The 21,500-nt window shown below is 38.2% G+C and overlaps 2 protein-coding genes across 6 annotated transcripts in view; both read right to left on the bottom strand.

The window, feature by feature from the left end:
* The window catches only part of ADCYAP1R1 (ADCYAP receptor type I), a 153,966-nt gene that overhangs the window by 57,607 nt on the left and 74,859 nt on the right, over positions 1–21,500 (bottom strand). For all 5 annotated transcript variants that reach the window (XM_075492268.1, XM_075492266.1, XM_075492264.1 and 2 more), the window contains one exon: positions 2,305–2,412. In XM_075492268.1, coding sequence (XP_075348383.1) covers positions 2,305–2,412 — 108 coding nt within the window. The remainder of the gene's footprint in view (positions 1–2,304; positions 2,413–21,500) is intronic.
* The window catches only part of AQP1 (aquaporin 1 (Colton blood group)), a 414,009-nt gene continuing 399,316 nt past the window's right edge, over positions 6,808–21,500 (bottom strand). The window contains exon 5 of the transcript XR_012774102.1: positions 6,808–6,822. The gene's annotated coding sequence lies outside the window, so the exon portion shown is untranslated. The remainder of the gene's footprint in view (positions 6,823–21,500) is intronic.

Consider the following 21,500-nt stretch of genomic DNA (forward strand, 5'->3'; position numbering starts at 1 on the left):
GTGCAGCAGGCTTCCTGCAGTTATATCAGAAGATAACAATATATCGGCCATCTGCTGATGCGCAGTAAATAGCATAAAAGTATTTTGCCTGCAGGCTGCAAACATCACTGATAACTGGATAGTGAAAACTTTTGGTTGAGTGTATATCCTGTGCAAAGGAAGACCAGACTTGGTTTGACAATCAGGCTGAATGACAAACAACCAACAAAAATTGATTACAAAATAATGGAGAATTGGGAAAAAAAACCCACACCAAAAAAGACTAAAAGAGGGAAGAATATTTCCTTACCCGTGCTGGATACAAGCCCTACTGGATGCTGTTATGTTGTTTTTTCTATTATCACTAAACGTGGATGGCTCAGTAAGTGCCATTGTACCCACTGAGTCAATACTGAACCAATAGTACAGCAGTAAAGACTATGTTTAATTAAACTGGCTATAATTAAAGCACATAGAATTACAGCAGTAATTATATTTTCATACTTGATAATTTAAAGAGGGGCTTATCTTTCCCCATTCAAAAATTAGGTGCCTAGTTTAAGTGAATTGCCCTTAGTATTTGCTGGATAGAGAGAGGTACGTCCAAAGTATGAGTCACCTCATGTCTCTTGGAATAACATAAATTGCCTTCTGTGGGTCTCTTTCTCTCCACTGACTACAGAGGGAGTCTAGAGGATTTGTATAGAGAAAACGCTCGAGTTCCTTATGAGTAAATTTAGATGAGGTAATGATCACCCTTAAATTCTTCTCCATTTCACAAGAGCACTGGCACTTGCTTCAATGTCTGGATGAGTTCAGATCGATGTATTTAAAGGTGAGGATTTCAGCATTCCTGGAGCTGTGTATGAAACCCTGTCTCCCACAAATTGAGCTCTGTGTATGGCAATGCAGAGAAGGTGGATTTTACACTCAAGACTGTAAATGAATAATTCATTGGTAAACTAATCTTTGGGAAAAAGGAACCCGGAGGAAAATGATGAACTTGTTCCTCAATGGACAGTGCTAATTAAGTGATCTGCAGTAGCCTAGATGGGTGCTGGGAGGAGATGGACAAAACTGTGTTGATTATCAGCAAAGGCTTGTTGTTAACGTTAACACTGATGGGACAACTTAGCCTCCCAGTCATTCACCTGGGAAGATATTTCATGGAATCATGAAAAAAAAAAAAAAAGGAATTTCAAGAAAACATCTAATCAAACTATATATCTGCTGTGAACAACTTAATAGTTATTTTCTCCTGTCCACACACTCTCCTTTTTACCATGCATTTCAAAGGTTAAAAAAATCAAGAAAGGACAAGGGTTTTTTCGTATTTTGGTGTTGTTTTTGCAAACAGTAGACTGCACAGAGGCTCTTCCCATTAAAAAGTACTAGGTAATATTAATAACAACTAGGTCAAATAGTATTACCACACTAAGGTAGGTTGCCCTTTTAATAGCAACTCATTTGGGAGCAGCGGCTGGGTTGTATAAGGATTGAAGCTGGGGTCTAATAGGGTTTGGTTACCAAGCATGGTGATTGCATGGGACTTTTGGACCAAGCTTAAAGTGGTAAGGGAAAGAGAGAAAAGAGAAAACGCACCAGCCTAGCTGACCATCTGCAGTATGTTTTGCAAGACAAGGGACAACTCTGCTAGGCAGCAATGCACGCTGGAATCAGAAACAGTCCATTTGACCAAATCACTCCCTGGGCAAGTTTCTGATCTTTTGTTTGCTTGCTTGGTTGCTGATGCCAGCTGCAAGGGGCAGTAGGATGGTGACATCTCATATTTACAGACCACAAAAGGGCATGATGGAGCATCTGCATCTCTCCAGGAATCTTTAATTCCCCCTGACTCTTCCGTGGACTCCCAACATGGGAGCTCCTCACATTGGTCATCTCATGTCTATGTTCTCCTTAAGCATGAGCAGAACCCAGCTGAGTTTTAGTTATTTTCTAAAATAAGTTTGAATTGTGATGATTAGTTATCCAAGACCCAAATACGGTTTCAGGTCTCACTGATTTCAGTGGAGACCCAAGGGCAGAACATCCCCTTCAGCAATTAGAGTCGGTGATATTTTCATGTTGTATAGTCTGTGAAGGCTTTTTTTACACATTCCCTCCCACCCCTGCACACACACATACACATATCTACACACAAAAATCCTGGTTTTCTACAGTACTTTTTTAAATTTAAGTGCAACTCCAGACCTCTGTAGAGTTTTTTATTTCCCTTTACACTGAGTATCTAAGCAAGGTTTTACACTCATGCTGGCCATGCAGCTTTACCAGACAGAGGCAAAGAACAAAGAGAAAATATTTTACCGTCTTCAGAGATGATAAATCTGAACAGTGCAGGACATTTGACAAAGACAATTTCACCCACACTTGCAGGTTTCCAGCATGTAATGTTGTCCCACATTCCTGGGCAACCTATAGAAGAGAACGAGGGATAAAATACATTAGTGGTGGAAATCCACTCCTTTCTTGACATTGTTATTGCACTTTATAGTTGTTTTTTTCTTCTATCCATAAAAATGAGCTTGTTTAGAATAATGAACAGTATCATTTTCTAACAAGCTTTCCCTGGAATAAAATAATTTTCATTCATAGGAACAGCATAACATATGTAGTTGCATGGCACAATAATGACCAGACTCTGCCCTAGCAGAAGATAACATTTCTTAGTCCCAGATAAGTCACTCCAACATACATTAGAAACAAATTTTTCCTTGAGCATGAAATCTACCACCATGTAGCTATCTTTTAGTATCATTCAGCTATCTTTCAGTATTGCTGAGTTAAATCTTTAGGCATCTTTGATTTAAATTCTATAAATTTCTGTTGGCTCTAATCCTTGTCAAAGGTTGAGTACTGGCACATTTTGGAATTTGATCCAGGGAGATGACTGGAAACTGAAAAACAGATTGCTTCATCCTACAGCCAGTTTTGTGGATATGGGAGGGAAGCTCACCTCTTTCATGTTGTTCATTTTCTTAAAAAAAATTTGGAAGTAGAAATGTCCTCCATTAGTAAAGAACTGTCGTAATATCATTCACTACCTTTACTGCAGTTTTTGCTCTACAGAATATAAACTCATAGTGTCAGAAGGATGATTTTGACCTCTAATGATTTCTTGCATAAGCTAAAGAGAGAACCAGGCCTTTTAACAACTGTTCAGAGATTAGGCTTCAGGTAACAAGCTTTGAACTAAAGATCTGAGTGGTAAAGAACCAACCTTCTGTTACATGCATGCAGAAAGAGGAGGTGATGAGACTGCGAGTGGGAGTTGTGTTCTCTTAGTATAAAGGAAAAATTCAGGTCGCATATCCTATTGTAAATACAATAAAGGAGCCCACCTCCTTCTTTTTTCTGATCACTGTGCCAGAGACATGTCAAACTATGACTGGTTTTCAAGAAGCATAAGCCCTCCCGTAATTCTGTAAACCACCACCTTACTAGCTCATCAACCTAAAAAACTTATCCAGTGTACAGAAAAACTCAAGAGTAATCTCTCAAATTTCCAACTAACGTTTAAAGAAATGACTTAGTGAAGGAATCTCAAATGGGAATCACCTTCTACCTCAGCAAGAAAAGAAAGAAAAACTAAATTTTAATATCTCCACTACTTATTTGCATTTGATGTTGAGATTGAGCACATAATCTTATCAACTCTTAGAAGCTGCAAGCTCCACAATTTTCTAAGTGGTTTTCCATTGATATACTCTCATTGACTATGTGCCAGGAAAAACAGATCTTCAGTAAAAGCAGACAGTACTTCAAAGTGTCATACTTTCAGCCTGGCACAAGTACAATATAATGAGGTTTGGGTGATCAACTTGCAAAAACCGTGTGGGCTTTATCAGCTTTGGTGATAGTAGCAGATTTCCATCAGTGGAGAATGTATGCTCACAGAGCTGGACTTGCTGTATTTTTTCCATCAGCTTCAGTGGCAGGGAATCAAGCCCTATGTTTTCTCACAATATATAAGCCAGATACTACCAGGCATGGTGGATAGGGCAGTTCTGAGTGATACAGTGTTTGAAGAATTAGGTCAGTCTCAAATAACACTGTTATGATGTTATAATAATGGCATATGATAAGCAGTTGATAATCATTCTTTCAAATTAAAGGATGCAGCATCAGATCACATCATGTAAATGAAGAACCATATAAAATCCTGATCCTATTAGCTAAAAATCCCTCAGCTTTGCCAGACCCACCAGAATACATTACTGTAAAAACATTTGTTAATTCATCGTAGGAGCTGGAAAAAAGGAATCCTTTACATTTCCCTCTCCTCTCTCTTTCTTCCACTCCTACCCTGGGCTGTTTCCTTTGCCAGATGGGGATCTCATTGTATGAATACTGTGATTCACTAGAACATCTCCAAAAGACTCAAAGGCTGGGGTTTGAAAAGTGTTGTGATACAATCAGAGTACTAAAGATGGAAATCAAGATCACGTTGAGCGCTATTAGATTTATTGTCTTTGATAGCTAGTGTCTGTCCACACGGTAGGAACTGTATTTACCATGTAAATCTGAAGACATGTAGTAATATGTTTATAGTTCACTGATGTATGGCACTCTGTATGAAAGTAAAGGGTATGTAAATATCCATGGTAATGAGACATTTGCTTACAAGAGGTGTTAGAGACAATCAAAGTGGCTAATGAGATCTTCTGAGAACCACCTGCTAGCCTTGCTTGTTTAAAATAAATGAGTTTGATAGGAATAGGGAAAGATTTCTTATTTCTTATTATTGCTTCAACATCAGTTGTCTTCCAAACACTGGGACAGCGACAGATACTGCAAACTAACCTAGAGAAATGCAAGGAAATCCTCGTACTGCCGAAAAGTGTAGACACAGAATAAATTTTTCATAGCACTGTGTTTCAAATACAGTTATACCAGGTGGCTGTTTTTGTGGTAATACCATAATAGCAGAGCTAAAAAATAGCCCCATTTAAAAAGACATTATAAGTTCATTGTGCTAGAAAGCACTGATGTGCTGACATTGGAAGACAGGGTTAGAGAAGCAGAGAGTCAAGTAATTTGCCTGAGTTACTAAAATAGGTGAGTGACAGAGACTGGAAAGAATTCATAATCAAGGAGAATGTTGCCTGATCCTGCCTGGAAAAGCATATTTGAAACAAACAATTTATAAGAGCAAAGAAAAGACTGACAAAAAATATTAAATGTAACTAAGGCCAGCGTGCACAATCCCCTTACATTTGTAAACCATGATACAGCCAGCAACTCCTGCTGGGTGAAATCTGCCCACGGAAATCAATGTGACTTGAGTGTGAAACTGCACAGCAGGGTTCTCCTCTAGCACTGACGGTATGTCTCCATTGCCGGGTGATGTAGGGATGCCCAAGCTAGCTTTGAAAGAGGTAGCTCAGACACTGCAAGCTGCAAGGCGCAACTTCAAGTGGGCAAATGTTCCTGGTTCTTAGCATGTTAGAAATCAGTAATAACAACAGGTAGTTTTAAAGAGTAAGATTTCATGTGGGCCAGATGAAAAGTGGTGGTCTTGCTAATGGATAGTCTTGAAAACAGGGCACCTTGAGGAAAGCACAAACCCTTCCCTTCCCATGTCTGCACTGCAACCTGCAAACTGAAATTAATGTTTGGTAAACTTTGTGGGATTAATCTCAGTTAACATCAAGTGGTGTAAAGTTTGGCATCTGACCTTGGGTAACTACTTATGCCCTGTTCACAGCATGGGCAGAAGAGTGCTTCATCTTATTCAGCTAGTCACCTCCTCTCTGATGGGATGCATGATCCTTTGGGAGCCCCAAGTCCTTGTCACTGACTTTTGAGGAAACACAAAGTAGTCATTCAACTATTGGATTTTTTTTTTTTTTTTTTTTTTCAAGATTGGTTTAACTTCAGATGGCTAAGACTTACACTTTTACCCTATTCAGCTAAGCAAAGTTTCCTCTGTAGATCATGAAGACAGACTTTCCAGATAGGGATAATCCCATTTTAAGGTGCCGGCGGTGGGGAATCACACTGTAAGTGTACTTCCATCTCTCCACTGACTACACTCAGTAGAACGAGGCTAAGAACTAGCTTAGCCTAGACGTCTCTGCCTATTCAATGGCTGAAGCTTGTATTCCCCATAGGGTCTTTGTAGTCTTTTGCAGCAGATATGAACTAACTCTGCCCTCTGGGCAGAGGGCTGACCAGTAGCTATGCAGTCTCCCTTAGCCACTTTCCAATCCTGAGCGAAGGAGTCCAGCTGAGGGCTGGGACATGTTATTGCAGGCTGTGAACAGTGCCAGCAAAGCTGTGTAGCTCCTGAGCAATTCAAACCACGGGCAAAACACAGTGTCTGATTATGAAAAGCCACATGATCAATCCCTACATCTCTGTCTCGAGCTTCTTCTTGTAAAAGTAAGATAAAACTTGTGTTTAGACTGCAAGCTCCCTGTGGCAGGATCCACCTTGTACTGTTCTTGTGAAATGTACTTCAAAAAACAGTCTTGATTTCAGCTGAGTCCACAATATGGATTTTATATGAATTTCATATGAAGCCCATGACACCTAAGCTTAAATTTAATATTGTTGAAGCTGAGGGGGGTGCCTCATACACCTAAGGATGGATCGGACTTGGCAACCACTGAAAAAGAAAAGCTCTTTCAGAGAAAGGCCAAATTTCATAACAGGGAGGAAACTATGGACATTTATCGTTGCAGAATCTTCCGATGCAATTTAAAAATTATACCTAGCACTAAAACCATTCTAGTCATCTTCCCTCCATGGAGGTTCACACAACCCTTGTTCCTGTCCTTTGCTTCAAATTAAGCCTCCAGGAGCAAAACACTGTCTCTCTAACTTGCTACTCCTGGTAGCAGAAAGGCTCCCTTCTTACCTGAAATGTTTGGACAAGCACCAAGAGAAAAAAATAAACAAAACCCAAAGCAAGCCATGCTGGCAGAATAGCAGTGATAAAGAGCTCTTCTGAAATTGCTTACAGTCCCTTATCTTCTTTTTCTCCTCTGTCTAGGGCTTTCTTGAGAGTCCCAGTTTTGATAGCGGCTAGATATAAAACCAGATCTTAGACAGCCCCATAGCTGAAGTTCACTGAGTTCAAGGAATGGACCTCACTTTAAATCCACTGAGAATAGAGCCTCTCATCTTCCACTAACACAGAGTCACTATGTCACCAGGACTATGTACAAACTGTTCTTTTTCTATACATCTGTGTCCTATTTTCTCATGGTGCCTCTACTGCAACACCCTCATTTACACTCTCTATATTTAAAGCCTCTTAACAGTATCCACAACATCCTCCCATGTCCTTATCCTGTCTCTAGTGCAACATGCCTCCTTCTCATCTCTGGTAACTTTTTGGCAAGAGAAGGTGCAAAAGCAGAGATGTGTTTTTTGGATGGCAATACCCTGTGTAATAATTCACTGCTCACTCATTCACTCCTCTTAATAAAGTGAGTAAGTCCTACCTGTCCCTCTCTCCATGAAAACAATTATTTGGACATCTTCTACTCAGCACACCATTTTCACAAAAGATAGAGGAATTTGCAGCTTTGAGACTAGTGCACCTCTGTCAAATGTTGCTGACTTTATTTAGTGGACTCAAATTTACTGGGTGAAGGAGGGGAGTGAAAAAAGGAATGACAGGACAATGGACAAAGGGATTTATGGATTCATACACAGACAAAAGGGAATAGACAAAAATTTGCATAAAATGTATTTCCTTGGGAAATCAAGAAAAAATATAAATACATAAATATTTTACTTCTGTATTTTTCATGTATGAAAATTATCCTGGTTTCAGCTGCGATAGAGTTAATTGTCTTCCTAGTAGCTGGTATAGTGCTGTGGTTTGGATTTAGGATGAGAATAATGTTGATAACACACTGATGGTTTAGTTGCTGCTAAGTAGTGCTTACACTGGCCAAGGACTTTTCAGCTTCCCATGCTCTGCCGGGTGCCCAAGAAGCTGGGAGGGGGCACAGCCAGGACAGCTGACCCCAACTGCCCAAAGGGCTATTCCATACCATAGGGCGTCATGCTCAGTATAGAAACTGGGGGGAGCTGGCCGGGGGCAGCGATTGCTGCTCGGGGACTGGCTGGGCGTCGGTTGGCGGGTGGTGAGCAGTTTTATCACTTGTTTTTTCCTGGGTTTTGTTCCTCTCTCTCTCTTTTTGTTTTCCTTCTTATTACTATTATTACTATTACTATTATTATTATTATTATTATTATTATTATTATTATTATTATTTTGTTGTTGTTGTTGTTGTTGTTGTTGTTGTTGTTCCAATTATTAAACTGTTCTTATCTCAACCCACGAGTTTTCTTACTTTTGCTCTTCCGATTCTCTCCTCCATCCCACCGGGGGGGAGGGTGAGCGAGCGGCTGTGTGGGGCTTAATTGCCGACTGAAGCTAAACCATGACAAAAATAAAGGCTTGAGATGAAAATCCATCCTTTTGGCTTACAGCATTCAGTTTGATTTTCAGTTCCTCTCCTCATTTATTAGTTTAAAATATCACCTTCAAGGTCATATTGCCTCCAGGAGAATAATATCAAAGGAAACGTAATGTTACAAGCCAGCATATTAAACTGAATTATGTGATGCACAATAACTTTTAAAGGGCATACTACATATAAAGCCTTTCAGAGAGACGGAGGATATGAGATAGGTGCTTTCTGTTCTTTCATAAATCTAGGTAAATACCGAAATAAATATCGGCTTAAGCAAGACCTGGGTATGGGGCCTAGGTTTTCAAAAGTAATTGACATTTCAAAGTAAAGGTATCTTACAGGAGCTCCTATTACAGAAATGGTGGTTCTGTAGGTGTTACAAGTTAGGCAGCAAGCTTATAACACTGTCAGATTCAATAGTCTCCTTTGAAAGTCCAGGCCATAAGAGAACAGAAAAGAAAAATCAACTGAAATTTCAAAATTATAAAAGGGCAGAAAAAGCACCAGAGGAAGACCTTTTGTGTTGGAAAAAAGAATACTTGATCATGCACAAGGAAAAAAGTAATTCCTTCCATAAAATGTCTTATATACAAAGCAAGCATGAAAGACTGAGTACAAGGGGAAGCTGAGCAGAAAAAAGGAAAGGTTTTTTACTTCCCAGTTCTGCTCCCAATAGCTTTTGGAATTTTTTGAACAAAGTTTATTTATTCAGCATATGTCATCTGGACAAGCTATTGCACTAAGAATTTGTTCCTCTATCCAAATTTTACTACTGCTGCACTGAGATGCACCTTGCATTGTCTAACATGGTACTCTTTCACCTTAATAGTATAAACCTTATATATGTAAATCTGAGCTAAGTTCTTCCACATTTCTTTTACAGTGCAGGAAGAAAAACAGTTACCTCTGGAGGGCACTGCCAGAGGGTTTGTAAGATAAATTATCCTCTGGAGATGCGTATTTTCTTCCACTGATTAGAAAACGCACCAAAAGGAAAATTAATCTTAGGCTTAAAACAACTGGAATTAGAGCAGAGGAATTCCACATGTATAGTCCAAGTGACTCGGCTAGGGCTGTATGTGAAGAAAAATAAACTGTGGTAAAACTTGTCAGAAGGTGGCCCACCTTAAAAGTTTCTATTGCCTTTCTCTAGATAACTGCTGCTCCTGATATAAAGTTATGCAACATTATATTATGACTATTTAGAATCCATTGTTTATGTAATGATAATTGTATAAACTATGATAGCACTTTCTACTAGTACGTCATTATCAGTAAAGTGAGTTGTTTTATGGGATGCCATTTTCAGAGATCTAAGATGTACTAAGTGCAGCACTGTTTTCAAAGAACTATTAAAAATATCAGCTTAATTTATGACAGAGAACGTTGGAAAAAGTTCTTTGAGGTATTTCACTTCTTATCTACCAAGTTAATCTTAGATTATATTAAAAACTGAAAGTGAAAGAAACAGAAACAGTGGTTTTTCTTTGAGTGGAACGGTGAGTTTTATAGCATAAGAGTAGAAAAAGATGAGCTGAAGATAGCAGACTTTAGCTCTCAAAAGATTAAATGCATATGCTTTGCATTTGCCAAAAATAAACTGTATATTTTAGAACCGGGATCCAGTCTTTTTTATCAGAGTTCAACAGAGACGATTTCACTGGGTTTGGATGTTCTGCATTATTCAAGCACTTTGGTTCACCTTCCGACCACCTTAGGAGTGAGCCATACAAATTATAAATTAGAACTCTATCCTTATTCCTATTATTTTGGTGGGGAAAAAAGTAGATACAAATACACACACAAGTCACTGTTTGACCGTGATCTGTCTCAGAGGTGAAAAGAGAATGAGGATCTTCTCATTTGTGCAAAAATTCAACCATTAGAACTACTCTCCTCAAGAGGGTGAAAGGTTCTTGTCTATGTCTCTTGTGAAACACACCTCAAAAGGAAAGGTGAATACTAAATTGTTCTTTTTTTCTTGAACACTTTATGCATGGCAGATATCAGCTTTTAAATGACAGGAACTGTTATCTATAATTAGAGAGTTATAAACCTTTTTTCTTCTTTTAAAGTTGTTTAATTCTTTACAATCACAGGATATTTATTCTAAACTCACACTTATTGCTGTTCTTGCATTGTTACCTGCCAAGAAAACCTCATCCAAGAAAGTCTTCAGAATCTTTTAAGTGCTGCCAACCAATTGGCCTTAGGTGATCTTTGGAGAGTTTTAAAGGGAGACTTCAGTTTGGCAAAATCTTTGGAACATTTCTTTGTCTAATTATACAGAGGAGTAAAAAGCCAATAATCTGGGAAATTGATATTAAAAAAAAAAAAAACCCAACAACTTTCTTTAAATATAATAAAAAGGATTGGTTATTCACCTATGAGAAAGTCACCACTTTGCTGTTTTGGAGGCAGAGAGACTGCAAAATTACTCAAAAAATTGGGAGATTTTATTCCAACACTGCTGGAGGACAGAATGACACTTACAAGCTGCCAGAACCTGAGCCAGTGCCAAGCTTACCAGCTGTGGATATTCTGGCATCACTCAGGACATGGATTATGTGAGTTCATGGGGTACTGCTGGAGGCATCCTTGCCAGGCAACAGCTGGTACCCCTCACTTCTTTTATTGCTGGAGGCAGCTGAAATGACTGTCACTGTCCTACCCCACCACCACACCATTCTGATGCACTTCTCTACCTTCTTAGGAGAAGAAAAGATCACGCACTTTTCTTTATCAACTCTATCTCCCATTAATTCTCCAAGCTGAGAGAGAGGGGAAAAGGGAGGCTATTGCACTAGTGCCTAGAAGGCTTTGCATACATCATAGTGCTACAAATCTTAATCCTGAAATGACTGGGCTCAGAGTCATTTCTGGGAAGAGCACAGTAAAAATACTGGCTGAAGTTTGTAGAGTTAAGACAAAGTTTGAGAAGAAAGCAACAGAGTAGAGAACCATAAAGAAGTGTTCCTCTTCCACAAAGCATTACCCTTCCTCTGTCAGCTCTTACCCAAAGGGATCCTCCCCTTCACAGGCACAACCTACCCATACAAAGAGATTGACTAAGGACAACAGGGTGGAGCACTATCAGCTGTATCCTACCTTTTTGAATAGTTTCACATAACAATATCAACTAAGCCGACAATTGGTTGTGGTGATGGAGGAGTAGGATAGAAATTAATATATATTATATATTTATATATATAATTGTCATGGTGTAGCCCCTGTTGGCAACCAAGCACCACACAGCTGCTCGCTCACCCTTCCCCCTGGTGGAATGGGGAAGAGAATCTGAAAAGCACAAGTAAGAAAACTTGTGGGTTGAGATAAGAACAGTTTAATAATTAAAAGAAAAGAAAAGAAAAGAAAAGAAAAGAAAAGAAAAGAAAAGAAAAGAAAAGAAAAGAAAAGAAAAGAAAAGAAAAGAAAAGAAAAGAAAAGAAAAGAAAAGAAAGAAGAAAAGAAAAGAAAAGAAAAGAAAAGAAAAGAAAAGAAAAGAAAAGAAAAGAAAAGAAAAGAAAAGAAAAGAAAAGAAAAGAAAAGAAAAGAAATAATAATAATAATAATAATAATAATAATAATAATAATAATAATAATAATAATGAAAAGGAAAACAAAAAGAGAGAGAGAGAGGAACAAAACCCAGGGGAAAAAAAACCAAGTGATACAATCGCTCACCACCCACCAAACGATGCCCAGCCAGTCCCCGAGCAGTAATCGCTGACCCCTGGTCAACCCTTCCACAGTTTCTATACTGAGCATGACGTCCCATGATATGGAATAGCCCTTTGGCCAGTTTGGATCAACTGTCCTGGCTGTGCCCCCTCCCAGCTTCTTGTGCACCTGGCAGAGCATGGGAAGCTGAAAAATCCTTGACTAGCGTAAGCACTACTTAGCAGCAACTAAAACATCAGTGTGTTCTCAACATTATTCTAATCTAAAATCCAAAACACAGCACTATATCGGCTACTAGAAAGAAAACTAACTCTATCCTAGTTGAAACCAGAACAAACATATATAAAATATTATATCGAATGTATTTTTTCCCCACAAGTATTAATAAGCCTCACAGTGAACCCTGGCTTTCAACTAGGGCTGTAGGTAAGGAATCTTTCCAAGCTGTATAGCTGAACAGTTCATTGCCACTTTTGCCACCCATAGAGAGTAGTGATATTTGGCCCATTATGAGTTTTATGGGCCTGTGAAGAAGACATCCGTAAAGATCACTAGGATAACTAGATGCCATGGATACAGAGAAAGTAGAATTTGTTTCAGTGTGTCTTTTTGGTGTTTTGGTGTCTGCATTCCTTTGAAAATGGAGAGAGGATTTGGTTGCATGGAAGAAGATGAGGGGAAGTTTTGGTAGCAGGTCTCTTGAGCATTGAGGTTTCCCAGTAATAAATTCAAGGTTTTAAATCTGTTCTGTCACTAAAGAAGAAAATTAGAACATATTCCTTTGATTTGTTAGTTTCTAATTAATCTCACAACAGCACTGAAGTGGGACTAAAATGGAACACAAACCTTGAAACACTCTCTGGGTATGGGGTTACACTTCAATCTTAAAAAATCCCAATGTAGTAAAACAGGATTTTCAATAGAACTTATTCAGGCAAAGCCTGAGGTCAACAGTTGCCTAATCAATAACATTTGTCAGGAATTTTAACTTGTTTCTTAAAGGATAAATAGACCAAACTAAACAGACAGACATTAAACAACTGAAAATAGCAACTGACCTCAAGTCTGTATGACTGATAATTTCAGAACTTATATTAAATTCTTTTACACATATATTAACTTCCCTCAAAGGAATTTACAAATTATTGTTATTTAGATTTCATGGCAAGTCTGGGGGTAAGAAGATTTTCTGCTCTTTTTACAGCTGGAAAACAAAACAAAACAAAATGAAATAAATAGTGGCTTTGAAAGCTAAACACTCTCCAGAGCAAGAGTTGTAACAGAGCTCAGAAGCAAGTTGCCCCTTCATATTCAGACTCCTGTCCTCCCCACTTTCTTGCTTTTCTATTGTTTATAAATAGAGTTATCTCAGTGGAAAATGCATGTCTGTAGTACAAGATAACTTATAACAGATTATGGGCCAAATTCATTCCTGATATAACCACAGTGACGCCAATGTGGATACTCTTGAGAGTCATTTATTCCTTGTTTACTCCTTCAAATCTTCTGAGAATGAGAAATGACTGAATTAAATAACTTAATTTCTTCCAGTGTGCAAATTCCGTAATCTCTCCTGGAAATTGTTCTAGTGGTGAGTCAAGCAATTCCTTATTAGAGCCCATGGGACCTTATGATCTAGTGGAGGAAACAAAGGAAATAAATACATTATAAAAAGCCAGTTCATACTCTGTTAAGAGGCATGTTAACACATTGCATTTCATACTCCTGAACAGGAAGACAGAAGCTGTATTTTGTTCAAGCTTTTGGAGTAACTGAAAAACAAATCTTGAAACAAAGGTGTGATTCAATAACAATGTCAGAGTTTAACAAAGCCTGTCTCCTGTTTCATATTGAATTTCTCTGACTCTGCCCACAATGTATTCAGAGAGTAGAAAAAAAAACACAAAAAAACAAATGCAATCCAGCCTCACAAGGATTTGTGTACATCTGCAGAATTTTGGTCAGTATGAAAGAGTCTAAAGGAAAGGATACTACTATTCAGTAAGTTCCCAGCTACTAGATGCCTTCCTGTCAAAAGTAAAGATATATAAAGATATACACCTCAATCTGGGCAGTTTACAACCTAAAGTCATTGAAAAGGCAATGTGAGGGGTATCAATAGATTAAAATTGAGGTAGAATGTATTATGAAGAAGGACAAAGGAGATGCTAGTGAAGCATGGAGAACTATCATGATCATTCCCCTGGTAATGAACAGTGGATGCTTTCACTTTTTTTCTTTTTACTTTTTCTTTTTTCCTGGAAAGATTTTTTTGAACTGAGAGAAGGGGAAGAAATGGAATGGAATGTAGACTGGGAAGGAACCACCAGTGCCATCACACCCAGACCAGCAAGCAGAGGCCATATAAATTTAATCCAGAAACTCCGTATTGTGCTCCAAACTCTATATTGTGTATGCTACAAAATACAAAATGTCCCAACAGCCTATAGTAAAGTACAAAAGTCTAAAACCCATAAACATCCTAATGAGACATAAGAAAGGGTCAGAAGTTTTCGGATGTCTTAGATACATGAAACATGTTAGGTGAAGATGCCCAGAAAACTATAGGAAGTGGACACAGGAAGGCCCAAAATTACAGTGGTGGTAGTGCAAAATCTGAACCGCTAGAGACAAGATAATTCCCTTTGATTGCCTTTAGATCAGGTCCTTGGAGAACAAGTGTGGTGGATTTGTCCTTCTTTGTCTAAAAACTGGAAGGATACAGGAAGAAATGGGAAGCAGTTCTGAGAGTGCCGAAGCTGCCATCACTACTTGCTGATTTATGGCAGAGGACCAGTAACACCAATTTCAACTTCCAGACATATAGAGATACTCATCAAACCTCCAGCACTGCTGGTTTAGTCACTACCTCCATCAAAGCCATTACAGTAGTCATTGCAGGAAGTGGTATTTTGGGAAGAATGTGGCATTTAACCATATTTGGGAAAAAAGTGTCTGCAGAACCTCATTTTCCTTTTGCTTACTCCTGTAAGGAGTTAATTTCAACAAAGTCAATGAGTTTCTCCACATATAAAGCTGCTGTAAGTTGGATACTAATTGGTTTAGAGAATTTAGAGATGGGTTAAAAAAGAAATATGAAAATGAATTACGTATATTATTCTTCTCCCTTTCTTCTTACTAGAAAAGGTTAAAGACCTAGCAGGAAGAAAAATTGTTCTGTGGTGTTGCTCACAAATATGTGTGGGCAGGTAATTACACTCCTACCTAAAGTAATAAATAACTATGAAAATTTGCATGCATATAATCAATATTCTTGTAGTGGTGGTATTTGTTGGAATGTGGAATAATTATGGAAAAACAGAAACTAAGGCTAAAGGGACCTGTGGAGGTCATAAAGATTATTCCCTGCACGCAGGCAAAATAAACCTTAACTAAAATATCTAAAAGGAAGTTTGGAAGTTCTCGTTGTCTGTGACATTCTTATTACCTGGATAAAGGGTGAGAATAGTACGTTACAGGGCGCAATTCTGCACGCTTGAGTTATAGGGTAAAGGTTCAGAAACTTCTTCATGTTTCAATCATTTGATAATTTTTTACTTGCAGGGACTGTGGTAACATCAGTGTCATATATAAAGATGGCAACAAATTTCTTCATGGTATTCTGAGAGTGAACAGATGTCATATTACTTAGCAGATAGAAAATTAACCCTTACTGTAAAACCCAGTTAGGTGTAGAAGTTATTTATAGATATAGGTATGTATTTATACAAGTATAGAGTATAGGTATATATTCACATATATCCTCAGATAGGTTACTCTGTCCATAGAGTGTTTAGGGTACATGTAGAAGAAAAGTTAGAAAGCACACAAAAAATGCTCCATTTGTAACCCAAGTGAGAAATCTTATTCATGTGTACAGGAATGATCAGCTGTGGTAATCATACCATTTGAACTTTTCTTTATCAGTTTTCAATCCAGAATAATAATGAGAAACAAATCAGTGATTCTGGTATATTCTGTATGAAGACAATTATGAAATAATTCTACTGACTGGGAGTACTGTGTTTAATTCTGTTCTAGCTTATTCAATTATGATGACAATGGGTTCTGTTTTAAGTATTTTGCAGGTTAGCAGAGAAGGTGTAGAATTATTTTAGTCATTTGGCTGTATGACCAAAAACCTGGAGCAGATTCAAGTACTTTCAAGTCTTGGGAACAAAAGTGAGGAATCTTCTCAAAATGTATACAACAGGCCTTCAGCTCATTTTAATTAATTGTTTGTGGTGATTATTTCAGTTTGGTTTTGCTCTTGTCACATGGTTTGGGCATACTCTTGTTACATTACACCCTCTAATAATCATTTTTCTCTTCTAAAGCATTTCATTGTGCATTGACTTCTATTTCCAGTAATTTTTTTTTCATGTAGGTCCTGGTTAATCACTCATTTATGGTGTCTGCAACTTCTTTTTCACTCATAAATTAATAAATATTCTAACGTTGGCTTTTGTTTTGGTTGTGATTTCTAGTTGCTTTTTTTCACTGTGCTTGCTTTGATTTGTTTTTCTGTAAAGGAAACAAACCAGTCAATTCTAGCAACTGTGTGAGCACGAAATGTATGACTTGATTATCAAAAATGTGAGCTGCTACGGAAAGGCAGACATTCAGGAAGTCTGAAATGGCTCTTAGTGTAATCAGAAAGGCAAGGAAAAGGATCAATAAGAAGAGCACCTCCAGGTGCTTTTCCACAGGACTCAACTATCTCCTCTTGAAGGGTGAAAACTGCACCATCTAACTACAGACATGTGCCTTACCTGGCAAAGCTAGTTAGGTGGAGTTCCCAGTTGGTTTACTCAAAAAAAAAAAAAAAACAAACCCAAACAAACAACAAAGCAACCCACAAACAAACAAAAAAGCTAGAAAATAAAATAGTATATGTGAGTATAATTTCGGTTGGACTTGATAATCTTAAAGGTCTTTTCCAACCTATACAATTCTGTGATTCTGTGAATTATGGAGAAAGAGGAAATCCAGGACTGGGAAGTGAAATAGATAGCTAAACTCTTTGAGATTATGGATACACCTTGAGTAGGACTCAGCTTGCATATTAAGACACCTTAATATACGTGTTTTAATATGCAAACTGAATGTAAATCTCAGTATCTATCAACTATACAAGGAGTCTTGCGAGACTGGCCAGCTAATTTAGCCAATAAATTAGATGTCTAACACCCAATCATGCAATTGTTCCCCAAGGAAGCCATTTTCCCCTAAATACAGAGCTCTCTTTACTGAAATACGTATCGAAAATGCCTGTTGAAGTCAGTGGGAGTTGAGGTTGCAGATGGACAGCAGCAGAATTACACCTGGAGAAGGGCAAGAGCTGTTCCTGGTGCTGACCCCAGAACCCTCCCACCGCCGGCTGGGAATTTGCTGCACTTATTTTAGTAAAAGGTGTGTTTAGCTTAAGAATTAACAAAATCTTTAAAGTGTGATTTGCTAGTGATCTTTTCAGAAAACAAGCTGGTGGTAGCTATAAATATATTATTAGCTGGGAGGTGAGTCTGGATATTTTCGTATGGCTTGAAGCTCAAAACTACCCATGATAAAGCAAAAGGGCCTCTAAACTACATGTTTACAGTATGGTGCAAGAGGCAAGTAATTAGTTTGATTCATCTGTAAATCATTTATAAGACACCGTGTATTCATCCAGCTGTCAAAATCATGAGTCTTCATGGCATCCAGGAGCAAAATTCAGAAATGAAAAGAGGAAGAAAAAACATTTATTTTAACTGAGATCAATCTGAAATCTGGATGGTAAGTTTTCTAAATTCTATTTCTTTCCAATTAACTTGCAAGAATAATGCATATATTTGAAAGAATAAACGAAACCAAAAGCTGGCTTAGAATTGGACTCTAACATTCAATGTTCCTGTAGATATGAAATGAGGAAAAAACAGATCACACATCAATAGGAGGGAAGGTTTACTATCCTACTTTTGAAGTATCTGAAATTAACAAATTATCTTAAAATATATATCAAAGATAGGCTGGTTGAATCAACCTTTTTCATCTTTTTTTTTTTCTATGGATGAGCCTACATGTCCACCTTAAGCAAACATTCTGCTGTCAGCCAGCTAACATGAGGTTAATTTCACCTTTAGACTTCAGCATGGTATTGCTAAAGTATTCCTGCACCACAGAATAACCTATTTCTGTGGTGGAATTAGTATTAGAAAATAAAATCGCAAGCTGGGAAGCATAACAACAGCACAGGCCAAGTTCACTTTTTTCTAGTATAGCGTGCAAAATTCTTCTCTCTAGAATGAAATATTTCAACACATTAAGCTTTATGACCCCCAAAACATGTAAGAAGAGTTCTTCTTTGCTTCGTTTCTTTTACAAAAGCATGGAAAACTGCATGACATTGAGAGAGCTCTCCCTTTTTCCTTTCCTGTTCCTTCTATTTCATGGGAGGAATTTGGGGAAGGAATTGCACAGTTTCTTTTCCTCCCTTTTGCCAGGAGCAAATTACCATGCACATTCGGAGTCAGCAGTGCTAGCTAGCAGCTCATGGGCAAAGCCAAGGATCTCCCTTTCCACACCCCCGTCCTCCCCTGCCTAGAAACTAAAAAAAATACAATGCATGTTGGATATGCAGTTCCTGCTGCCTTGCTCTTCCAGTGATGGAAGAGGCCATGAAGTTCAACAGATACTGCAGGGCTGTCTCCACTTTCTAAATCTCTTCAGCATCCTGCAGAGGGGATCGAGATCTGACCCATTGTAATTTCCAACAAAAGAAAGGGCATAGCTTAAGTGTCTAATGAAGTAAAAATATGAAGAACTTTGTGGAAAAAAATAGGGCTTAGTAAGGGCTCAGGGAGTTGATATTTAAGGTGTTATTATGCATGTAAGTTACTTTGCATTTCTACTTTTGAAGGTAACTAAAACTGAATTATCTCATTTTTGCCATGGTGAGAGGAGTACATACAGACATTTTTCTACCCCTTAGCAGATGAAGTAGTTAAAAACTTGTTATAATACTGTAACTTGTTCATCTGTCTGAAGATGATTTAACTAACTGTTCTTCAGTTTTATTTTGATGAAGAAAAATCAATATGCACAATCTGTCAGGAGTCCAAATTATTACACTTATTCAACTGCATGTATTATTGAGTAGGCAGTTTCCTGTAATGAAGTTCTTGGCTTATGTTTGTAAGGTATATTAAGAAGTAGTGGATGTAGCTCAGAATAAGCTGAAACAAGAAATGAAATTGTACAGTTGGGCAATTTTAGTCATTGGCCACCTATGTGAGAATATCAGTGCTTGCTGAAGTCTCATCAGAAAAAACATTTTACGGTAAGGAACACGCTAAGAAGACTCTCTTGAGTCTTTGGTCTAACAACACTTGATCCATGATTAGAGCTTTCCAAGTGATCCTACAATACACACAGATACCAAAAGGAGTGATTCTAAATGTACAAAATGTGATATGTCAGAATGTTCCTCCAGACGCCAATACACTGGTGAAAAGAAAGTGAGTCTTAAGAGTGTACAGAAAATCTTCCAATTGAAGTTATTAATGGAAAGCCACTGGAGTTGGTTCTAACCCCTTCTGGTTCCCATCACATTTACTGTTCTCCCACTAGTGGTGTAAGTACAGGCAACCATTCCCATTAACAAAGCAAGCAGTAACTGGCAAATGTGCTTACCAGAGTGGGATTCAACTGACCAATTGCCAACATCTACATTTGAATAGCCCTCAAAATTCTTGTAGTAGTAGATAGAAATAGGCAATCCTAGAGAACAATGTCTCTCATCTGAAAGCAGACATTTAAAATAGGTCTGATGAGTCATTTTCTCAAAAAAGGCGACTTTTGCCCATTGACCATGAAGGCAGCTTCGGGACAATAGCCGAGATAAAAATACCTACGGCATAGAAATCTCAAGTTCCATGAGAAAAATTCCATGCTGTCTCTCTGCAAAAAAAAACCCCTGATATTGTTCTCATCTTCATATCAAGGTCCAGAAGAATAACCAAGGAAGTTCAAACAATGCTGCCTTCATAGCAGGCTCACAGATGTCCCATCATATCCCAGAAAGTAAGGTCCAACCAGTTTACTTCCTGGGCTGTGACACTGCTAAGCCTGTTAAATCTACCTCTAATGAGACACTGAAGGATTGAATAGAAACAAGGCAGAAACGGAAGGACACTGCATGATGTTTGGGGACTGTCATTGTCGTCTCATGCAAATGACAGACTGGGTGACCACAGTCTCCATGTGTAAGTAAAAAAGGGAGTCTGGTCATGCTTCTCTGCAGCAGGTCCCAGGCTGGAGCATTGTTCCCAGCTCACACTTCTCTTGGAAAAGCTTTGTGAGTTCCACAAGTTCATAGCCCTGTGAGCTGATGAAAAACCGGTGTCACACACTGTGTCTCTGCTCTAGTGTCTCTATCCCCTTTTATGCTTCTTCCCAACACAGAGCCAGAAGAAGGAACACGGATCCTGATTGTCATTACCAGCAACAAGAAATGTCATTACATATGGGGAGCTATTGTGGGGTAGGATGGAAATCAACAGTTATATTACAGATCTCTTGTCATACCAGGGTGATAAAACATATCCTTATCACAGCCAAGAATCCTCCTTTCAGTCTGTATTGGTAGATCCTATTATATTCACTGGCCGTACTTTATGAATTCATTAGCAACAGAAGCCCAAACCTGAAGAATTATAGAAAGGATCAACATTTTTATTTCATCTTTATTAACTATTAGCATATGTACCAGTATCTTTTACACTGTTCTAGTCTTTTATAAGCTCAAGCAGAGATCATAAATTATTGCTGTATTGTTCTTTCCTTGCCTTTGGGTAATTCGAGTAATACAACCAAAATCTGTGGATGTGTGTGTACAGTAGTCCTGCAATTTTTCTGTTAAAAACCAACCAAATATGTCTCTCTTAGTCAGTGCTCAGAATACTTAACATTAGTATTTTTCTTTTCTCTATGAAAAATAGGCATTTTTCATAGGTTGATTAACATCCTTCAGCAAATAAAACTTCCTTTAATTTTTTAGAGGACTCTCTTAGGAAACATGACTGATTCTCTGCCTCTCTCTTTCCATTGAGATTCATAGAATCATAGAATGGTTTGGGTTAGAAGGGACCTTTAAAGGTCATCTAGTCCAACCCCTCTGCAATAAGCAGGGACATCTTCAACTAGATCAGGTTTCTCAAAGACCCGTCCAACCTGACCTTGAATGTTTCCAGGGACGGGTGTTGTGGTTTAACCCCAGTTGGCAACCAAGCCCCACACAGCCACTCGCTCACCCTCCCCCCCTGGTGGGATGGGGGAGAGAATCTGAAAAGCACAAGTGAGAAAACTCGTGGGTTGAGATAAGAACAGTTTAATAATTGAAATATAATG

This window comes from Mycteria americana, chromosome 2 (genome assembly GCF_035582795.1).
Source record: "Mycteria americana isolate JAX WOST 10 ecotype Jacksonville Zoo and Gardens chromosome 2, USCA_MyAme_1.0, whole genome shotgun sequence".
Taxonomy (NCBI): domain Eukaryota; kingdom Metazoa; phylum Chordata; class Aves; order Ciconiiformes; family Ciconiidae; genus Mycteria; species Mycteria americana.